We start from the raw sequence: 19,954 nt of genomic DNA on the forward strand, positions 1-19,954 counted from the left end.
ATAAAGAAATATGAAAATTTTTGTTGCAAAAAAAAACTTCAAATATGGCATCACTGAACCAAACATTTCGAAACGTCACCTTCTTGCACGGAAAGAAAATCTACAGCGAAAAATCGCTCACTTTCCAACACAATTTCCTCTCAGTTTCTGATAAAAAAAAATCTGATTTTTTTTTTGCAGCGAAAAAAACTGCAAATCTGGCAACTCTGGAGAAAACTTTTCAAAACGTCACCTTTCGACACGGAAAAAAATCTCCCGTTAAAAATCGCTCACTTTCCCACACAACTTCCTCTCATCATGCCAACAAAAAAAAAGCGTTTCGCAGACAATGAAGCCGTATCGGAATCAATTTATCAATTTCGTAGCTGCGATCGTTACCCATCAAGTGTCCGCACCCGGAGGAATCCGCCCTTTGCTGTCAAAAAAAAACTTGAACCCGACGTTCCCGACGACGACGAGGTGAGAACATTCCCCTTCCCCTCGGTGTGACCCCTCGTCAGCTGCAACACCTCCAAGGAAGAGCTGTCAGATTAGTGCGCGGGGTGGGGGGCGCACCTCGCTTAAGGAATTAATTAACGGCGGGGGCTGACTGACGTAAAAAGGCACAAAGTAGAAGTTACGACCCCGCGGGTCCCGTTCGGTAGCCGCGCTCCGTGAGAAGAGCCAGATAAGACAAAACCCATAACAAGTTTTTTTTTCGTCGACGTTCTGCTTCTTCTGCTTTTGAGGTTATGGTCAGAAGGGCGTTCGAGGGGGCGCGGTGCGCCCCCTAATGTATTTAATTATTATGTCTTATGGTTGGGTTGTTCGCCTCCTCTTTTTTTCCGTCGTTCCTCGGTTTACGCACACTCTCACACTTCGGAAGTGCTTATTAGATGATGAGCTTCAAAGGGCAGTGTTGCCGGAAAGGGGCGCGAAGCGCCCTCGCATGAATAATTATGAAATTTGAGCGATAAACAACACGAAATTTTAATAAAATAAATATTAATTTAATTTTTATGCACGCGTGACGGAAACGTTCGTGCGTGTTAAGCCGTCTTCCTTCCGGAGGGCCACAACTCTTGGAAGTCATCAGGGCTTAACCGCAGAAAAGAAGGGGGCGGGGATCTCTAATGAATGTTTACGATGCGCCCTCACCCCTCGCACACACGCTTGTCAGCACATCATCTTTACACGAGCAACTACATGACTCCCGGAGGGGGGCAAAAAGGGACAGAATATAATGATAATATCAGCTGATGGGTAAGGTGGGGACAGGAAGTGAAACACGCTGTTCTACATGCTCGCCAGCTTAGCTCAAAAGTGCCACCGAGAGTAAACTGGGAGCGAAAGGTTTTCCGGGACGACCCCGACGACGAGGACGAGGGGTAAGACAAAGCCCTACAGGCAGCAATCGGCTTAACGGTTATGATAATGGGATGAGAGTGTTTAAACCCAGGGTGCTGCCATCTTGTGGATCCGGAGGTTTGTGTGTGGAAGCGATTACGGTGGGCTTAGCTTATGCTAAATTGAAAGTAATTGACGGTGGAAATCGCTGCGAAATTACGTGAGATTTGGTGAACGTAATCGGCAGTTGAAAACGTAGCAAAATTTCGTTGGATTTGATGGAAATTACAGATTGATATTTTTCCGTGTTCAAAGTAACAGTTAGCAAAAACGTACACGCTTCTGTTAAATCACTGAATTTAATTGAGAAAGGAAAACGTAGGAAAATCATGTTGAATTTTGTGTAAATTACCGACTGATTTTTTTCCGTGTTGAAAGTGACACCAAATTTTAAAATAAAAGCAACTAAACTGCATTTCCATAAACATCAACCGAGGGGTCCACCAACAAACTCGAAAAACGAAATTACCTCACTCTGTCAGGTCACCAATTTCCCACGCCACAGGTGAACGCGCCACGTGATGGGGCCACCCCCCTGCTCGGCCAATTTGTCCGAGGTTGAGCCCGGCACGACTCGGTGAACCCCTCGGCGCGCGCCGTCAAAAAGCCAAACTCCATTAAAAATAAAAATTCATTTTCGTGCTCTTCGTTCGCTCGATGCCACAATTTCAATGTTTTAGAGATTTAGAGCTGTGTCTTCTTGGGTTTTTTCGCCAAATTGACGGGGGGTGCGCGACGCGGCGAAGGCCGAGGGGTAGGAGAATTGCTAATAGTATGGTAATAATAATGTAATCAAATTAAATCAACCGTCATTAGCGTGAAGTGGTGTTGTGCGTAAATGAGGCGCGCGGAACGTTAAAGTGACAGCTTGAGATTTGTGTGTTTTTTTTTTTTGCGTTTGACGCGACGAGGGGTCCAACGCAAGTCCAACAATTGATGTGAATTTTGAGTTAATTGTACCAGTGAGGAAATTGGCAGCTCTTAAAGAAACATTCATGTAAAAGTGTAGACGTCAAGTTGCGTTAGTGATGTTTAAACTGGAACACTGCAAATGTCAACGTTTGCATGTTTGTTTTGATAATTTAAATTATTTTTTTATGTTGCAAATATCATAAGGTTGGCATATTCCTTTAGCGATTGATTGTTTTTAGAACTCCACAAATGTTCTTAAAATTGTTGATTTTTTTTATTAATTGCGATGTGTTTATCAAATAAAATTAAGTGGGCATGCTCCTCTAGCAATGTAAATCCTACATTTTTTTGTTTTTTTCTTTTATAAAATTCCGAAGGAAATTTATTCTGAATTATCATTTTTGGGGAAGCGGTCAGTTAGTAGTGAAATCAACAAGTTTCACCAGCGATATTTATTATTTGAACATTACAAATGGCTGCGTTTGCTTTTTTTTCAATTTTGAATTCAACCAATTTTATGAAGAGATAAACCAAATAAAAATGGTTGACATGTTCTGGTAGTGATGGTTGTTCCTGTAGAATGTCTCTAAACCCTACAAATGTTTGAAGAACAAAAAAATGGGTAGAAAATTCAATCGAAACAAGCATTTTCGAGGAAGCGGTCACCTGGTAATGAAATCAACAAGTTTAAATAGCGATGTTTATTACTGGAACGCTACAATTGTCTAAATTTACTTTTTTTTATCAATTTTGAATTCAACCAATTTTATGAAGAAATAAACCAAATTAAAATAATTGACATCTTCTTGTAGTGATGTTTGTTCCTGTAGAATGTCTCTAAACCCTACAAATGTTTGATAAACAAAAAATTGGGTAGAAAATTCAATCGAAACAAGCATTTTCGAGGAAGCGGTCACCTAGTAATGAAATCAACAAGTTTAAATAGCGATGCTTATTACTGGAACACTACAAATGTCTAAATTTCCTTTTTTTTGTCAATTTTGAATTAAAGCATATTTAAGAGATACACCAAATAAAAATGGTTGACATGTTCTTGTAGTGATGGTTGTTCCTGTAGAATGTCTCTAAACCCTACAAATGTTTGATGAACAAAAAATTGGGTAGAAAATTCAATAGAAACAAGCATTTTTGAAGAAGAGGTCACGTAGTAGTGTAATCAACAAGTGTCAATAGCGATGTTTATAACTGTAACACTACAAATGTCTTTTAAATTTTGAATTTAACCAATTTCAGGAAGAGATATACTGAACAAAAATAATAGACATGTTCTTGTTGTGATGTTTATTTCTGAAGAATCTCTTTCAACCCTGCAAATGTTTGAAGAGTAAAAAATTGGGTAGAAAATTTAAAATTCAACCAATTTTATGAAGAGACACACCAAATAGAAATAGTTGACATGTTCTTGTAGTTAGTTAGTTTTGCTTTGCATAACATTTCAAATTTGTTAAAACGCTTGAAAAATATTAAAATAAATTCAGTGGACAAACTCCTCTAGCGATGTATGTCTCTTGAGCTCAACAAATGCCATTAAAGCAAAGATATTTTCTAGAAAATTCCTACTAAATTATCATTTTTGAGGAAGTGGTCACGTAGCAGTGGTAATAATAGAAATCAACAAGTTTCGCTAGCGATATCAAATATCTCTACAAATGTTCTAAAAAAGATGTAATTTTCGTCAATTTTACCGCTTTTCGAGCGATCTTTCAACCTTAGTATAACTTTTCCAAATTTTTAATTAAATTGCGAAATATTGGATAAAATTAAGTGGACATACCCCTCTAGCGATGTATGTCTCTAGAACCCTACAAATGTTCAAACAGAAAAGGGATTTTCTATAAAATTCCAACGAAATTATCATTTTCCAGGAAGTGGTCACCTAGCAGTGGTAATAGTAGTGAAATCAACAATTTTCGCTAGCGACATTTGAATGGAACTCTACAAATGTCTTCAATAAAAGTTATTTACGTAAATTTTACCGCTTTTGGAGTGATGTTTCAACGGGAACACTATACATGTTTTGCTTTGTATAACTGTTTAAATTTGTTAAAACAATTGCAAAATATTAAATAAAATTCAGTAAACATACTACTCGAGCGATGTATGTCTCTAGACCCCTACAAATGTTAAAACAGAATAGAGATTTTCTAGAAAATGTCAACGAAATTATTTTTTTTAGGAAGTGGTCATCTAGTAGTAAAAGAGTAGTAATGAAATCAACCAGTTTTGCTAGCGATTTTTGAATGGAACTCTACAAATGTTCTCAAATAATGTTATTTACGTCAATTTTACAGCTTTTCCACCCTAATTTTCAAGCAAAAAAAACTCAAACAATACTGTCCAGCAATGTATACTCTCCGGTGAGGTTCCTTCACTCAACAGCCGAACCGCGCGAGTTCGCCCAAGGCGAGCAATGAAAGAGAGCGCGAACCGTCAAAAAAGAGCTCACGAGTGAGTAAGAAGAAGAATACTCGCCGCAAGGGGCGATGCAAAAAAAACGCTCTGAAAAAAAACGAAGCAAAAATGAATAATGATGATGATGATGATGGCTTAGCCGAAGAGGTAGCTATTATGGGTTGTTATACACAGCGTATAATTTGTAATTCATTTCACTTAGTTCTGTGTTCTTTGTTTTCCTGCTCCTCCTCGTCGTCGGCGTCTTCTTCTTCTTTCTGGCACATTCTTGTTTGTTGACTTGTTCACTTATTCCTCTTCTCTCGTTTTTTTTTTCTTTTGTGTCCAATTGTTGCTCGTGAAGTGGCCTTTTTGCGCGCGATGCTCTTGCTAAAGTTGTTGATGCTATTATTATTAAAATATTTCATTAGTTTCGAGCTACTGAATATTCAAAAGTGTTATGGCTTTTTGTTGATTTTTTTTGCTTCTTCTCTCTGCCACTTCGCTCTTGGGTTCGAACGCTTGAACATCTGCTTTATGGCTCGTGAAACGAATGAATGATGTGGATGGGTATGAAATGGGTAAAGTATTTTTAAATGCACTGGTGTGTATTGTGTGCAGGAGCCTCTTTTTTCGCTACTTTGCTGTCTATTTAAGGCGAAGCGTGATTTAAAATAATTAATAATGATGGGATTTTGTAAACTTTTGATGAGCCTTTGTCAGAATGGATAATTGAAATAGCTCTCTATTCATGTTTTTTTTTTATTTTCAAAAGAGGGTGAGCGATGTCCATAAAAAAGTCACGCAACCCTGCGTTTGACAGCTGTGCGCAGGGTTGGGGCGCCATCTACCCGTCACTAGCGCAATTGCGACCCCAAACATTTCAATTCAGTCTCAATTATTCAACAATTAAGTTTGATTGAAGTAATTGATGTTAATTAATGGCTTCCAAAGTCGTCGATGGCGACGACTGCCCGTCGTCGCCGTCGTCCACGGAAACGATTGCCCGGCGACTTACTTTATGGTGTAATTTTCTTAATTATTTCCCGTGTTACACGTCAAAGTGAGTACACTCACGCGACCGAGAGGGGCGACCCCGATTGGCCCGAGATGTGTACTCTGTTGCTACTGCTGTTAATTTATGGGTAATTAAATCTAAATTAAGCGCAATCACGATCGCAACGAATTGAAATGATTTGTTTATCGCTGTTTGCTACAAAACTCGATAAATGTCGTTTCGTGACCGCCGGCGGAGTGATTTCGCCTCTTGATTACCACTGAAAGCACGTTATTGTGGGCAGAGATTAACGATAACTAGAATTCTTTTGTTACGTTAGCGATGTTTAAGCTAGGAACGCTACAAATGTTTAAAGAATTTGGCCTATAATCAACTTTAAATGTCGAACGATCTCCGTTAGCGATGTGTGAACTCTACAAATGTCGCACAAATTCAACCCTTTTCCACCAGCTGTTGAGCGTGTCAAGGCAAAGTTAACCTCAATTGACGAACAGGCCGCAAACGAATCGCTCACACACAAATATGGGCCCCGTTGACGGTCGTGGGGTGAAGTGTAAAATTGAAAGGTTAATTAATCCTACCCCAACCCGGTGTCACAAACCACAAACCGTCCTCGTTATTTCCATGTCATCGTCGTTAAATCGTTTAGCGCGAGCGCACGTTGCTAAACTGGTAATTAATTGTCACTCTCCGCGCGCGAACTGTGAGCTTGTCGAGTAGTGCAATTTGCGCCGAGGTTTCGACTTACTCTCGCCGACAGATGTCGCGCTCTCGGCATCACGTTTGCCGCTACTGGATCCCGGGGACCTTAATCAGCGCCTAATTACATCTTAATTTTATTACTTCCTCTGGCGCGTCCAGAGTCCAATAAAACCGCTCGACGTCGTCGTCAGAAACGATCCTCGCATTGGTGGACCCCTCGTTACACTCTAAAATTGCACTGCGCTAAAAATAGCGATAAAAAGCACTCTTATTCTCTTTATTCGTCGTCTAATGGTAACACGGGGCAATAAAAGAGGCCGCCACTATCCTAGATTTCGGGGGGTTTTACAACCGCGCGCGTTGATGGGGTCCGCAAATGGCAAATGCCAATTATTTTACGACCCTGTTTTATGGGCGTGTTGTTGAAAATTTCCGTTGAGCAACCCTCCGAAGACCGTCGTCGTCGCTATGCCGTGTGTATGTGATTACTAATTAGCACTTTTATTATGAATGCACTGCTGCGTGCGACACCTAGCGGCGAAAGTAACTGTCAATCGCAACTGTACAGACGCCATCTCTGACTAAGTTTTGGAAATTCTGACTTCAAGTCTCGCTAAAACTATCATTTCTGACTCCAGCTTATCCAGATTTGTAGAATCCAACTCCTACTTCAAATCTCCATAAAGCTGGACTTTACCGACGCCATGTCCGTCTCATTTGGATTTGAAAATTAATACGGCAAGTCCCTTAAAAGGTTTAAGGACTATCGATTCCAACTCAAGATTGTCCACGTTTGTAGAATCCTGCTCAAAAATTAAAAAAAGCTGAATATTACCAGCGCCATCTTCGTCTTATTATGATGTGTAAATATTTTGACTTCAAGTCTTCCAAAAAGCTAAAACTCTCAATTTCCGACTCAAGCTTATGCAGATTTGTAGAGTACAACTCCTACTACAGATCTTCAAAAAGCTTGACTTTACCAACGCCATCTTCGTTGCATTAGGATTTGTGCATTTCGACTTCAAGTCCCCAAAAAAAAAAAACTCTTCTGATTCCGACATGAGCTTATCAAGATTTGCAGAATCCAACTTGTACTTCATATCTGCAAAAAGTCAAAATTTACCGACGCCATCTTCGTCTCATTTGGATTTGGAGACGCCGATTTCAAATCCAAAAAAACTGAAACAGTACCAATTCCGATATTAGATTATCTAGATTTGCAGAATCCAACTCCGACACTAGATCTTCAAAAAAGGCCAGACTTTGCTGACTCCTCCTCCTGCTAATAACGGCTCAATTATGAAGCAAAATCTAACAACACGGCCTAAACCGGCTGCAATTTCAGCATATCAAAAAGTGTAGATTCCGTCTCCGAGTCTAGCTCTTCTAAATGAGTAGTTTCCACTGACTAACAAAAATTGAAGATTTGGACTTCAAGTTTGAAAAAAAATACGACTTCAGCATTTCAAGATTTGTAGAATATGACTCCTGACCGCACTCAACCACTTGAAATTACGGCTTAACAAATTACTGAAATTACTAAAATTACTGAAATTACTAAAATTAGAAAAATCCAGAAATTATCAAAATGAACAAAATTTAAACAAATCACCAAAATTATCAAACCATAGTCCAAATAACCAAAGTCGATAAAATCACCAAAACGACCAAAATGACCAAAATATTCTAAATAAACAAATAACCAAAGTTACCTAAATGAACTTCACCCAAATTACCAAAATTACATAAATTACAAAAATTACAAAGTAAATCAAAATTACCAATATTACCACAATGACCAAAAAAACGAATACCATAATGACCACAATGACCACAATTGCCAAAATCCCAAAAATAACCAAATCGTCAAAATCATCAAAATGACCTAAATGACCAAAATTCAAAAAATAAAACCAAAATTATCAACATACCCAAAATTACTAAAATTATCAAAATTTATACAAAAAAACCAAAATTACCTAAATTACCAAAAGTTCCAAAATAACCATAATTGACAATATCATCCAAATGACCAAATTTACTTTAAAAAAGACCAAAATCGATAAAATTTAAAAAAAAAAACATTCTGAAATAAACAAATTTAACAAAATCACCAAATTTACCAAAACTAGCAAAATATTGAGAAAAAAAAACAAAATGACCAAATAATCAAATTACATAAATTAGCTAAATTTCAGAATCGGTGAAATTCGCCATAATGGCTTGAATGACCTAAATCATCAAAATGACCAAATTCACTAAAATAATTAATTAGCAGAATCTACAAATTTACCGAAATAACCAAAATTAAAGAATAAAATTTACAAAAATTTCAAAACGGATCAAATTTTCAAAAAATACTGAGATCAACAAAATTACTAAATTACCAAAATGATCTAAATCATCAAAATCACCAAAATCAAGAGATGACCAAAATTACAGAAACAATAAAATAGACAAATAACAAAACGAACAAAATTTTAAGTAAAAGTTGATAATTGAATAATCTTTTGGAGTCAGGACCACCAAATAACCAAAATGACCTAAATGACAAAAATTAGAGAAAAGTACAGAATATTACGATTCCAACTCCGACCTCAACTCAAGTTTCCAAAACATTAGCTTGAACTTTGGCGGGCTTTAAATCTTGACTAGTTCCAGTCTGATATTTTTGATGAGCTGTATTCGGAGTTGGATTCTACAAATTATGAGTAGCTGGAGCTTTCGACAGAGTCAGTGTTAGAATCTACAAATCTTGATAAACCAAATGCAGTTATGGAGTTCCGACTCAAATATTGTTAGCCGGAGTTAGACACGGTATAATTGGGATTTTTTAGAATGCTGAAGATGGAGTCGGATTCAACATATCTTGATAGGCTAGTTCTGTCAAATTTAACTCTTGTTTAACATGATTTGTCTTCTCCGACTAACGAATCTAGCTCATCAAAAAACAGTTACCATAGACAACTCTGGTAATTTTATGATTTGTAGAATTCGAATCCACCTCCAGATCTTCAAAAATACCTTACATTATATTGACTTCGACTTTTCTGGATTACATATCATGTGACAGATCCATTCTTTAAACGAGTCACAAGTTAGCTGAAGATTCCTCAATTTTGTACACTTTTATTTGTTGAGCGCAAGAGTTGGAGTCGGATTCTACAAAACTTGACAAGCTAACTCTACCAACTCTTACTCTTGTTTTTTAGTAGAATTTATCTCCTCAGACTTTGGTGCTCACTCCGCGATTTCGAATCCAGCTTCGAAACAAGCTACATAGTCTCAACCCTGTGTTTTTAAATAATTTGTAGAATTCACCTCCAATTCCATCTCTTCAAAAATACCGTACTGTACTCTGATTTCCTGGATTTTATATCTGAACGGTTCTAATTTTTTACACATGTTTGAGATTTTTACAAGCTTCATGAACATCAGAATTTCCTAGCTAGCCAAGGGTTATCCACAACTCAACTGGAACAATGACTCTCGAAGCTCGGCCCAAGACGACACGGTGTGTTTCCTCCGAGCACCACACCAACATTTGCTACAATATGATAATAACAGTAACCTGTTTGTGAGAGAGGCTGGCTGTCACTTGCATTGTCGCGGTGAAGGGGTAGGGTCGTGTGGGGGTATGTTGAGAGAGGCTGTAATGACTACGTGCTCTCTCAAGACTACGACGACGAGTCAAGTTGACGATCTTCGTCACCGTCTGCTTGTGCAAGATGCGATAATGACCTTCCCCGCAGGCTGCTAATGGCTGTGTAATGGAATATCTCCTTAGGGGGGGGAGCACGTTCACGGAGCCGACTAGCGACATCTGTTGGCCGAAACTCGTCGCATAAATAACTAAACAGATGCAGCTCTACGAAATAAGTTGTTGCTAACAAGACAGATAGCATTGCACTGCACTGGCGGTTGGTCTCGCGGTGCAGCATTCCAATTTATGCAAATCTCTGACCACCGCCGGTTCCGTTCCCAGAACGTCGACCAACGACGGTGCGCTAATTTGAATATCAAACAACGACTGTGCACATATATTTCTTTCGAACCGCAGAATAATATGTAATCGCTTCCCAATATGGCGCAGAAGCATATTCCAAAAAAGGGGGTTCCGCCTCCGCCACCGCACGACTGTGAACGTGCCACCCCCAACCCCATTCGGAATCCCGCGCGATATTAATGTCATTTGTCTGCCAAACAAAATTTAAATGTACACAAACATTGCATTGTAAATGCAACGGCTTCGCCGTTTTGTTCGCAGTGGAATGAAAATTAAATTTACAAACCACCGCGAAGTGGTTTTTAAAATGGTTCGGCGCGCAAACAGTCGACTGTGAACGGACCCCTCGGCGCCGCAGCAGCTGTCAAAATGAAATGCACGTTAAACTCGGAACCACCACCCCTTTCGCTCTCTCTAATTCAATATCGGGGGTACAAACTTCGTTTCGGTCACAGTATGCAAAAAGTGTGGTGCACTCTCGAGTGCAATCCGCAAACATCCGCAAATCCGGTGCGCGCACGGATTTGGTCCCCGGTCGTTGGTGGACCCCTCGTGCATATGTGAGAGCGCGCGCATATAAATCGAATAACCGAAACCATTATTATTCAATGAAATTAATATTTATGGATTGAGCGAAACCAATTTACAAATAATAATAGCTCGGTTTTGGGGGGTTTGCGTCGAACCGCAAAAAGCGGATGTTATTGAAAGGGGGGGAGGAGGGGTGATGTAGGTTCTAGCAGGGACGCGCCCCTAGTCCCTAGGGGACAACCGTTCTCGCTCTCAGGACGGATGCATCGAACGGTGAAGTGCATCGGTGCGGTTAAGAACTGTCCCTTGGTAGGACGGGTTCAATTTTATTTGAATATTTTGTCATTTTTGAAATTAAGGTCTTTAGGTCAATCAGATCATTTAGGTTATTTTTGTCAATTTTGACAATTTCTAAAATTTCTAAAATTTCGACAATTTCGACAATTTTGACAATTTTGACAATTTCGACAATTTTGACAATTTTGACAATTTTGACAATTTTGACAATTTTGTTAATTTTGACAACTGTGAATACAAAGAGACGAGTTGTTCCTTTTAATTCCGCTATATATTTTTAATATATTGACAGATACGTATTTCGTCTACTACTTGCAGACTTCATCAGTGTTCTGTTCTCGAGAACAACTCGTCTCTTTGTATTCACAGTAATGCATTCTGCTAAAACGCTCAACCAAACCACAATTTTGTCAATTTTGACAATTTTGACAATTTTGACAATTTTGACAATTTTGAAAATTTTGACAATTTTGACAATTTTGACAATTTTGACAATTTTGACAATTTTGACAATTTTGACAATTTTGACAATTTTGACAATTTTGACAATTTTGACAATTTTGACAATTTTGACAATTTTGACAATTTTGACAATTTTGACAATTTTGACAATTTCGACAGTTTTGACAATTTTGACAATTTTGACAATTTTGACAATTTTGACAATTTTGACAATTTTGACAATTTTGACAATTTTGACAATTTTGACAATTTTGACAATTTTGACAATTTTGACAATTTTGTCAATTTTGTCAATTTTGTCAATTTTGTCAATTTTGTCAATTTTGTCAATTTTGTCAATTTTGTCAATTTTGTCAATTTTGTCAATTTTGTCAATTTTGTCAATTTTGTCAATTTTGTCAATTTTGTCAATTTTGTCAATTTTGTCAATTTTGTCAATTTTGTCAATTTTGTCAATTTTGTCAATTTTGTCAATTTTGTCAATTTTGTCAATTTTGTCAATTTTGTCAATTTTGTCAATTTTGTCAATTTTGTCAATTTTGTCAATTTTGTCAATTTTGTCAATTTTGTCAATTTTGTCAATTTTGTCAATTTTGTCAATTTTGTCAATTTTGTCAATTTTGTCAATTTTGTCAATTTTGTCAATTTTGTCAATTTTGTCAATTTTGTCAATTTTGTCAATTTTGTCAATTTTGTCAATTTTGTCAATTTTGTCAATTTTGTCAATTTTGTCAATTTTGTCAATTTTGTCAATTTTGTCAATTTTGTCAATTTTGTCAATTTTGTCAATTTTGTCAATTTTGTCAATTTTGTCAATTTTGTCAATTTTGTCAATTTTGTCAATTTTGTCAATTTTGTCAATTTTGTCAATTTTGTCAAAATGAGCAAAATGACCAAAATAACCAAAATAACCAAAATAACCAAAATAACCAAAATTACCAAAATGACGAAAATGACGAAAATGACCAAAATGACCAAAATGACCAAAATGAAAAAAAAAGTCAAAATGACCAAAATGACAAAAATAACCAAAATGACCAAAATGACCAAAATGATCAAAATGACCAAAACTCGGATTAGTTTTCAAAATGCCGTAAGAGCCATTGGTAAACCTACTTGGAAAAATTAATATCTAAAACGCTCGAGATTGTTCATCTACACGTCCTTCAAGTGCCCCAAACTAAAAATAAACGAAATTTTGTCTCATTTTTGAGAAAAACAAAAATTAGTGTAGGAGTTTTTGAAAACTCACCCGAAAAAATGACCAAAATGACCAAAATGGCCAAAATGACCAAAATGACCAAAATGACCAAAATGACCAAAATGACCAAAATGACCAACATGACCAACATGACCAAAATGACCAAAATGACCAAAATGATCAAAATTACCAAAATGACCAAAATGACCAAAATGACCAAAATGACCAAAATGACCAAAATGACCAAAATGACCAAAATGATAAAATGACCAAATGATAAATGATAAAATGACCAAATGACCAAATGACCAAATGATAAATGACCAAAATGACCAAATGACCAAATGATTAAAATGACCAAAATGACCAAAATGACCAAAATGACCAAAATGACCAAAATGACCAAAATGACCAAAATGACCAAAATGACCAAAATGACAAAATGACCAAATTGACAAAATTGACAAAATTGACAAAATTGACAAAATTGACAAAATTGACAAAATTGACAAAATTGACAAAATTGACAAAATTGACAAAATTGACAAAATTGACAAAATTGACAAAATTGACAAAATTGACAAAATTGACAAAATTGACAAAATTGACAAAATTGACAATTTTGACAATTTTGACAATTTTGACAATTTTGACAATTTTGACAATTTTGACAATTTTGACAATTTTGACAATTTTGACAATTTTGACAATTTTGACAATTTTGACAATTTTGACAATTTTGACAATTTTGACAATTTTGACAATTTTGACAATTTTGACAATTTTGACAATTTTGACAATTTTGACAATTTTGACAATTTTGACAATTTTGACAATTTTGACAATTTTGACAATTTTGACAATTTTGACAATTTTGACAATTTTGACAATTTTGACAATTTTGTCAATTTTGTCAATTTTGTCAATTTTGTCAATTTTGTCAATTTTGTCAATTTTGTCAATTTTGTCAATTTTGTCAATTTTGTCAATTTTGTCAATTTTGTCAATTTTGTCAATTTTGTCAATTTTGTCAATTTTGTCAATTTTGTCAATTTTGTCAATTTTGTCAATTTTGTCAATTTTGTCAATTTTGTCAATTTTGTCAATTTTGTCAATTTTGTCAATTTTGTCAATTTTGTCAATTTTGTCAATTTTGTCAATTTTGTCAATTTTGTCAATTTTGTCAATTTTGCCAATTTTGTCAATTTTGTCAATTTTGTCAATTTTGTCAATTTTGTCAATTTTGTCAATTTTGTCAATTTTGTCAATTTTGTCAATTTTGTCAATTTTGTCAATTTTGTCAATTTTGTCAATTTTGTCAATTTTGTCAATTTTGTCAATTTTGTCAATTTTGTCAATTTTGTCAATTTTGTCAATTTTGTCAATTTTGTCAATTTTGCCAATTTTGTCAATTTTGTCAATTTTGTCAATTTTGTCAATTTTGTCAATTTTGTCAATTTTGTCAATTTTGTCAATTTTGTCAATTTTGTCAATTTTGTCAATTTTGTCAATTTTGTCAATTTTGTCAATTTTGTCAATTTTGTCAATTTTGTCAATTTTGTCAATTTTGTCAATTTTGTCAATTTTGTCAATTTTGTCAATTTTGTCAATTTTGTCAATTTTGTCAATTTTGTCAATTTTGTCAATTTTGTCAATTTTGTCAATTTGGTCAATTTTGTCAATTTTGTCAATTTTGTCAATTTTGTCAATTTTGTCAATTTTGTCAATTTTGTCAATTTTGTCATTTTTTTCAATTTTGTCAATTTTGTCAATTTTGTCATTTTTGTCACTTTTGTCATTTTTGTCAATTTTGTCAATTTTGTCAATTTTGTCAATTTTGTCAATTTTGTCAATTTTGTCAATTTTGTCAATTTTGTCAATTTTGTCAATTTTGTCAATTTTGTCAATTTTGTCAATTTTGTCAATTTTGTCAATTTTGTCTATTTTGTCAATTTTGTCAATTTTGTCAATTTTGTCAATTTTGTCAATTTTGTCAATTTTGTCAATTTTGTCAATTTTGTCAATTTTGTCAATTTTGTCAATTTTGTCAATTTTGTCAATTTTGTCAATTTTGTCAATTTTGTCAATTTTGCCAATTTTGTCAATTTTGTCAATTTTGTCAATTTTGTCAATTTTGTCAATTTTGTCAATTTTGTCAATTTTGTCAATTTTGTCAATTTTGTCATTTTGGTAATTTTGGTCATTTTGGCCATTTTTGTATTTTTTTATTATTTTTGTTATTTTTGTCATTTTGTAATAAATCTCTTAAATATTCAAAATGATCAAAATTACAAAATAAAAATTCTTAATTTAAAAATAAATCCAAATGATCTAAATGACCAGGCCATTCAGGTCATGACCTAAATGACCTAAAAGACAAAAAAAACTAAAATAACTTATATGGTCACCGTGGTGGAACCAAGGGTTAAATCACAGCCTTAACCGAATTGCCTACCCACCCTTGGGTCCGCAGGGAGTCCGGACCCCGGGGGGTGAGGACACAGAAGTGCATGCAAAACATCGAACCTCGCTCGTACAGCCCCACTCACACACGATTTGATTTGCATCGATATATCCAACCGAGCACGAAACCGTTCCGTTTTGCGTCGAGACTCTGGTCACGGACCATGTCGAATGTTCATAAGCATAATAGTGTATTAAATATATACATGAAATCAGATTAGTTTATAACAAACCGTCCATAAACATCGCCGCCGTCGTCGTTTCTCTAGTTTAGCCCGCGTCCGCTTGAGGTCGCCTTCTTGCTTGCTGCTGCTGCACACTGGAATAAAATCGCGTCGCTAAACGACAGCTTTGACGCCATAAATATAGCGTGCACTGGTTTGAGGTTAGGACGCTTTTTCGTAGTGGTCACGCGCGCGCCAGCCTTTTGACAGCGCGGCGATCTTGTCGAAGCACCAACTTAATCGCGCGCGCTACATTGCGGGTTATCGCGCTCGGACATAATAAATTCAACCTGTGCAGAGAGATCGAAGATCATGCCCGCGGTCTTCGCCGTGAATGCATAATAAATTTCGCGGCTGTCAAACGAAATCCCGCTCTCCTCTCGGCGATTGCAGCGCCGCCGGTCGGCGAGAGCAAGAAAATAATTAATTTCTTGTATAAATTATCCTATCGGGGTACGAACTCCGGGTTGACATCTCGAAAAAGGTTGTGCAATCGCAGCATGCTACCGGGGAGAGCGTAATCACATTAGTTATCGATGCTTTTCGCAGGCTACTGCGATGGCGACCGGTTTCTTTTGTGGGTCCCCCCTCGTGCCAATGGGCTGTGATTATCGGTCGTTCCGAGCGAGTGGGGCCACCAACACCATTATCGACGCCATTAAGTCCGTGGTCGTATACGGTACGACCCCCGTCGGTTGGCAGGTTAGAAAGGCTGTTAGCACCTGCTCAACCGCGAGTAAAGCGTGTAGTTAGCTGTTTAGTGATTAGTTGGACTTGACGAGAGATCAATAGAAGGCTGATGGATTTAAGTCTTGGCTACATTGACTCTTAATGTTGACATGCATCTTGTTCTACTTCTTAATAGATGGCGTTGTCTTCTTAGATTGAATAGAGTGTAAATTCATTTCCTGGCATCAATTTGACGAGAGACCAATAGAAAGGATATTGGTTTGAGTCCTAGATAAGTTATCTGCCAATCTGCATTTGTGTTGCGCACATTTTACTCTACTTCTCAATAGATGGCGTTGTCTAACTTGATAAACTAGAATATAACTTTCCTTTTATCAAATGGACATCAATTTGACGGGAGACGAATATAGAGAAAACTGGGTTGAGTCCTCGCTATGTAATTTTCTTGGTGGCAGATATTTTGATCTAGTACTCAATAGGTGGCGTTGTAGTGTTTGATTGGTTTACAATTGGACTTCAATTTGGAAGGAAAATAGATATGTTGATCTTGTAGATGACACAAATGTTTCTATACTGCTCAATAGATGGCGTCGTCACACTTGATTGCAAAGTGACCTTTTAATTTAAATCAAATACGCCGATTACTCGCCACAAACAATCGCTCTAATACTTCCATCGGTAAACAATCCGCACAAATTGAATTACACCAAACCTGTCGCAACAGTTTGCTCGCTCGCTCGGATTGTAATCCCGCTCCGTTTCGTTTCATATGAGAATTAATTGCAACAATTAATCAAATATGCAGATTAATTCGCCCACTCGAGCGCGCCGCCACCCGGCGGTGACTAGCGGAAGTGTAAGCGAAACGCGGGGTGCCAGGCATTAGTAGCACCATTCATTTACCTTGTAATTATTTTAATGAATGGATTATTTCTCACTTACTGTGACGAGTGAGAGGGGGGCGTCCACCGCGAGAGGGCGCCCTCAAATGGGTAAATTAATTCAAAATTAATAAATATTGATTCCCCGCCATCAGCGATGGCGTGCCAACGACGACACGAGGGGGCGCCAATCGGATTAAATGGGTGCGTGGTGATGTTTCCCCCGCTCGCCACTAGATGGAGCGCGCGCGCGCTATCTGTTTGCAAATTGATTAAATCAATAATTTACGACGATTTATCCCCTCGTTTTATTCTGTGCCGCGCTTCGATGAGTATGTAAATTGGCACACACGTTCAAATCACACATACACACAGTACACATGAGTAAATTATCAATTATTAATCGACTACAATGTTTCCATTCCCCTCAATTTCCAGGGTTCTGATGGAGGGTCAGTCGTATTCGCCGCGACACCACAGTCGCAGTCCGCGGCGGCAGCACAGTCGCAGCAGGGTCCAGCGGCGTCAGCGGGGGCGGCCGTCCCGAGTCCGGCGGCGCCCCGCAAGTCCGACTTCCCCCCGACGGGGCTTCCGCTCAGCAACGGGCCGCTGGCCGGACTGGCCGGCAGTGCCAGCCCGGTGGCGGGTCCGCCGGGTGCGAGCGCGGCCGGTCCGGCCCCGCCTGCGCCCTCACCGGCGCCCGCCGCCCTTCCACCGCCCAGCCTGCCACCGCCTTACCCCACGACACCAATGCAGGTGAGTGTCCCAGATCGTCACTGGGTTGTGTCTTGGGGCTTAAATCTTCTTTGTGTAACTGCTGCCATCTAGTTACGAGTAGTAGTAGTTTCTTCTAATATTCTTGAGTTTTAGGAACCCCGTCATCTAGTTACGAGTAGCTGAAATTGTTGTTATCATTTGATATTATTAAATTTGTAATTTTTGTGGCAACTCCATCTGTTAGCTTATAGCAGCAATATATAACTGTATCTTAGATTGGTTCATCCTAGCACAATGGCAGCCATCTAGTTACGAGTAGCTGAAATTGTTGTTATCATTTGAGGATCTCATTTGTCCAACTACCGCCATCTAGTTACGAGTAGTAGATCTCGTTGATATTATTCAATTATCCAATGTTTTGACAACGCCATCTGTTAGCTAATATAAGCAAAAATGGATGTGTCGTAGATTAAATCTTTCTAGAATGCTGTCTTAGTTTAAATATTTCTATTACAACGACCGCCATCTAGTAACAAATAGCCAAAATATTTTTTATCATTTGAGATTCTTCATTGTTAGGAAAATTCCATCTAATATTAGAGTATCCTTTGTCCAACTATCGCCATCTAGTTACGAGTAGTAGATCTCGTTGATATTATTAAGCAAAAATGGATGGGTCGTAGATTTATCCTTTGTAGTATAACGACCGCCATCTAGTAACGAATTGAAGTTTTGCAATGCGATTGTGTTTCAAATGTAGGTGGCTTTCCAAAAATCGTATTCCTTTCTGCTGGATTGAAGAACACATTCGCTTATTTCTCATGATTCAATCAATCTTAATGAAACTGGTTGCAAAAGACGAGATTTTTTTTTTTTTGCTTTAAAGTAACGAACATCAATTTTTGGGCGCGCAAAAAATTGTGAACTTTTTCTTTAAAAAAAACATGTTTTGGAGCACGAAAAAAATAGTGTTCATATACGGGTAACTGAAATAACCAGTTATATAGTTGATAACAGATGTGTTTACGTATATTCAACAATTTTTATTGATTTTTGACAGACTTTCTTGCCAAATAAACCAAATTACTAACTTATTCTAAATTTACAGTTTACTCATAGAAAAATTAAACAAATATTGGAAAATTCTACACCAAATTGTTGGAAATAATTTTCCTCATTCGAATCCGGCATAAGTTTTATAAAAATGTTGATTATGGAGGAAAAAAAATACATTTTTTCAAAAAATCATAGGTTTACGCTATTTGCTCATACGTGGCGACATGTATCTTTGAGCTTTGCAGAAAATCCTCTATTGTGGAAGCAATGCCATCTATTGGCAAAATCTCCTTCGTACAACTAACGCCATCTAGTAATGCGTAGAAAAAAAAATCATTTTTACCTTTTAAGATTGTCTAGCTCTTCATTGCTGGCACAATGCCATCTATTGGCGAAATCTCTTTAGTACAGCTACTGCCATCCAGTGACGAGTAGCTGATATCGTTGTTATCATTTGATATTATGTAGTTTTTCATTGCGGGAACAACGCCATTTATTAGTGAAATCTTCTTTGCCGATCTACCGCTACCTTGTTAGGAGTAAAACAATCATTTTTACCATTAAACAATGCCATCTATTGGCAAAACCTCCTTTGTACAACTATCGCCATCTTGTAACGAGTAGAAATATCTCTTATCATTTGAAGTTAACAAGCTCCTCCAAAACTGTCTATTAGCTAAATCTTCTTTTTAAAACTAGCGCCATCTAGTTAAGAGTAGCAGATCTAGTGCTATCCACTATTATATTGAATGTAATAACAACGCAATCTGTTGGCTAATAGAAACAAAAAAAACGAATATTGCGATTTATCCCAAAATAAACTGTCAACCGTTTGCAAATTGACCATAAAATGTAACGTCTCCCCCTTTTTATCTCCGACTCGACTCGCGCAAAAACAATTCCTGCCCATGTACGGGTCGTAAAAAATCTTCCAAACAACTGTGTTTCCCGTCGCAAAATCAATAAAAATCCCATAAAAACACGGTTTACGATCGG

General features: G+C 37.1%; 1 protein-coding gene across 9 annotated transcripts in view; it reads left to right on the forward strand.

The window, feature by feature from the left end:
- The window catches only part of LOC6035155 (proline-rich protein 36), a 239,271-nt gene that overhangs the window by 198,595 nt on the left and 20,722 nt on the right, over nt 1-19,954 (forward strand). For all 9 annotated transcript variants that reach the window (XM_038249170.1, XM_038249166.1, XM_038249173.1 and 6 more), the window contains one exon: nt 17,624-17,941. In XM_038249170.1, coding sequence (XP_038105098.1) covers nt 17,624-17,941 — 318 coding nt within the window. The remainder of the gene's footprint in view (nt 1-17,623; nt 17,942-19,954) is intronic.

This window comes from Culex quinquefasciatus, chromosome 1 (genome assembly GCF_015732765.1).
Source record: "Culex quinquefasciatus strain JHB chromosome 1, VPISU_Cqui_1.0_pri_paternal, whole genome shotgun sequence".
Classification (NCBI taxonomy): domain Eukaryota; kingdom Metazoa; phylum Arthropoda; class Insecta; order Diptera; family Culicidae; genus Culex; species Culex quinquefasciatus.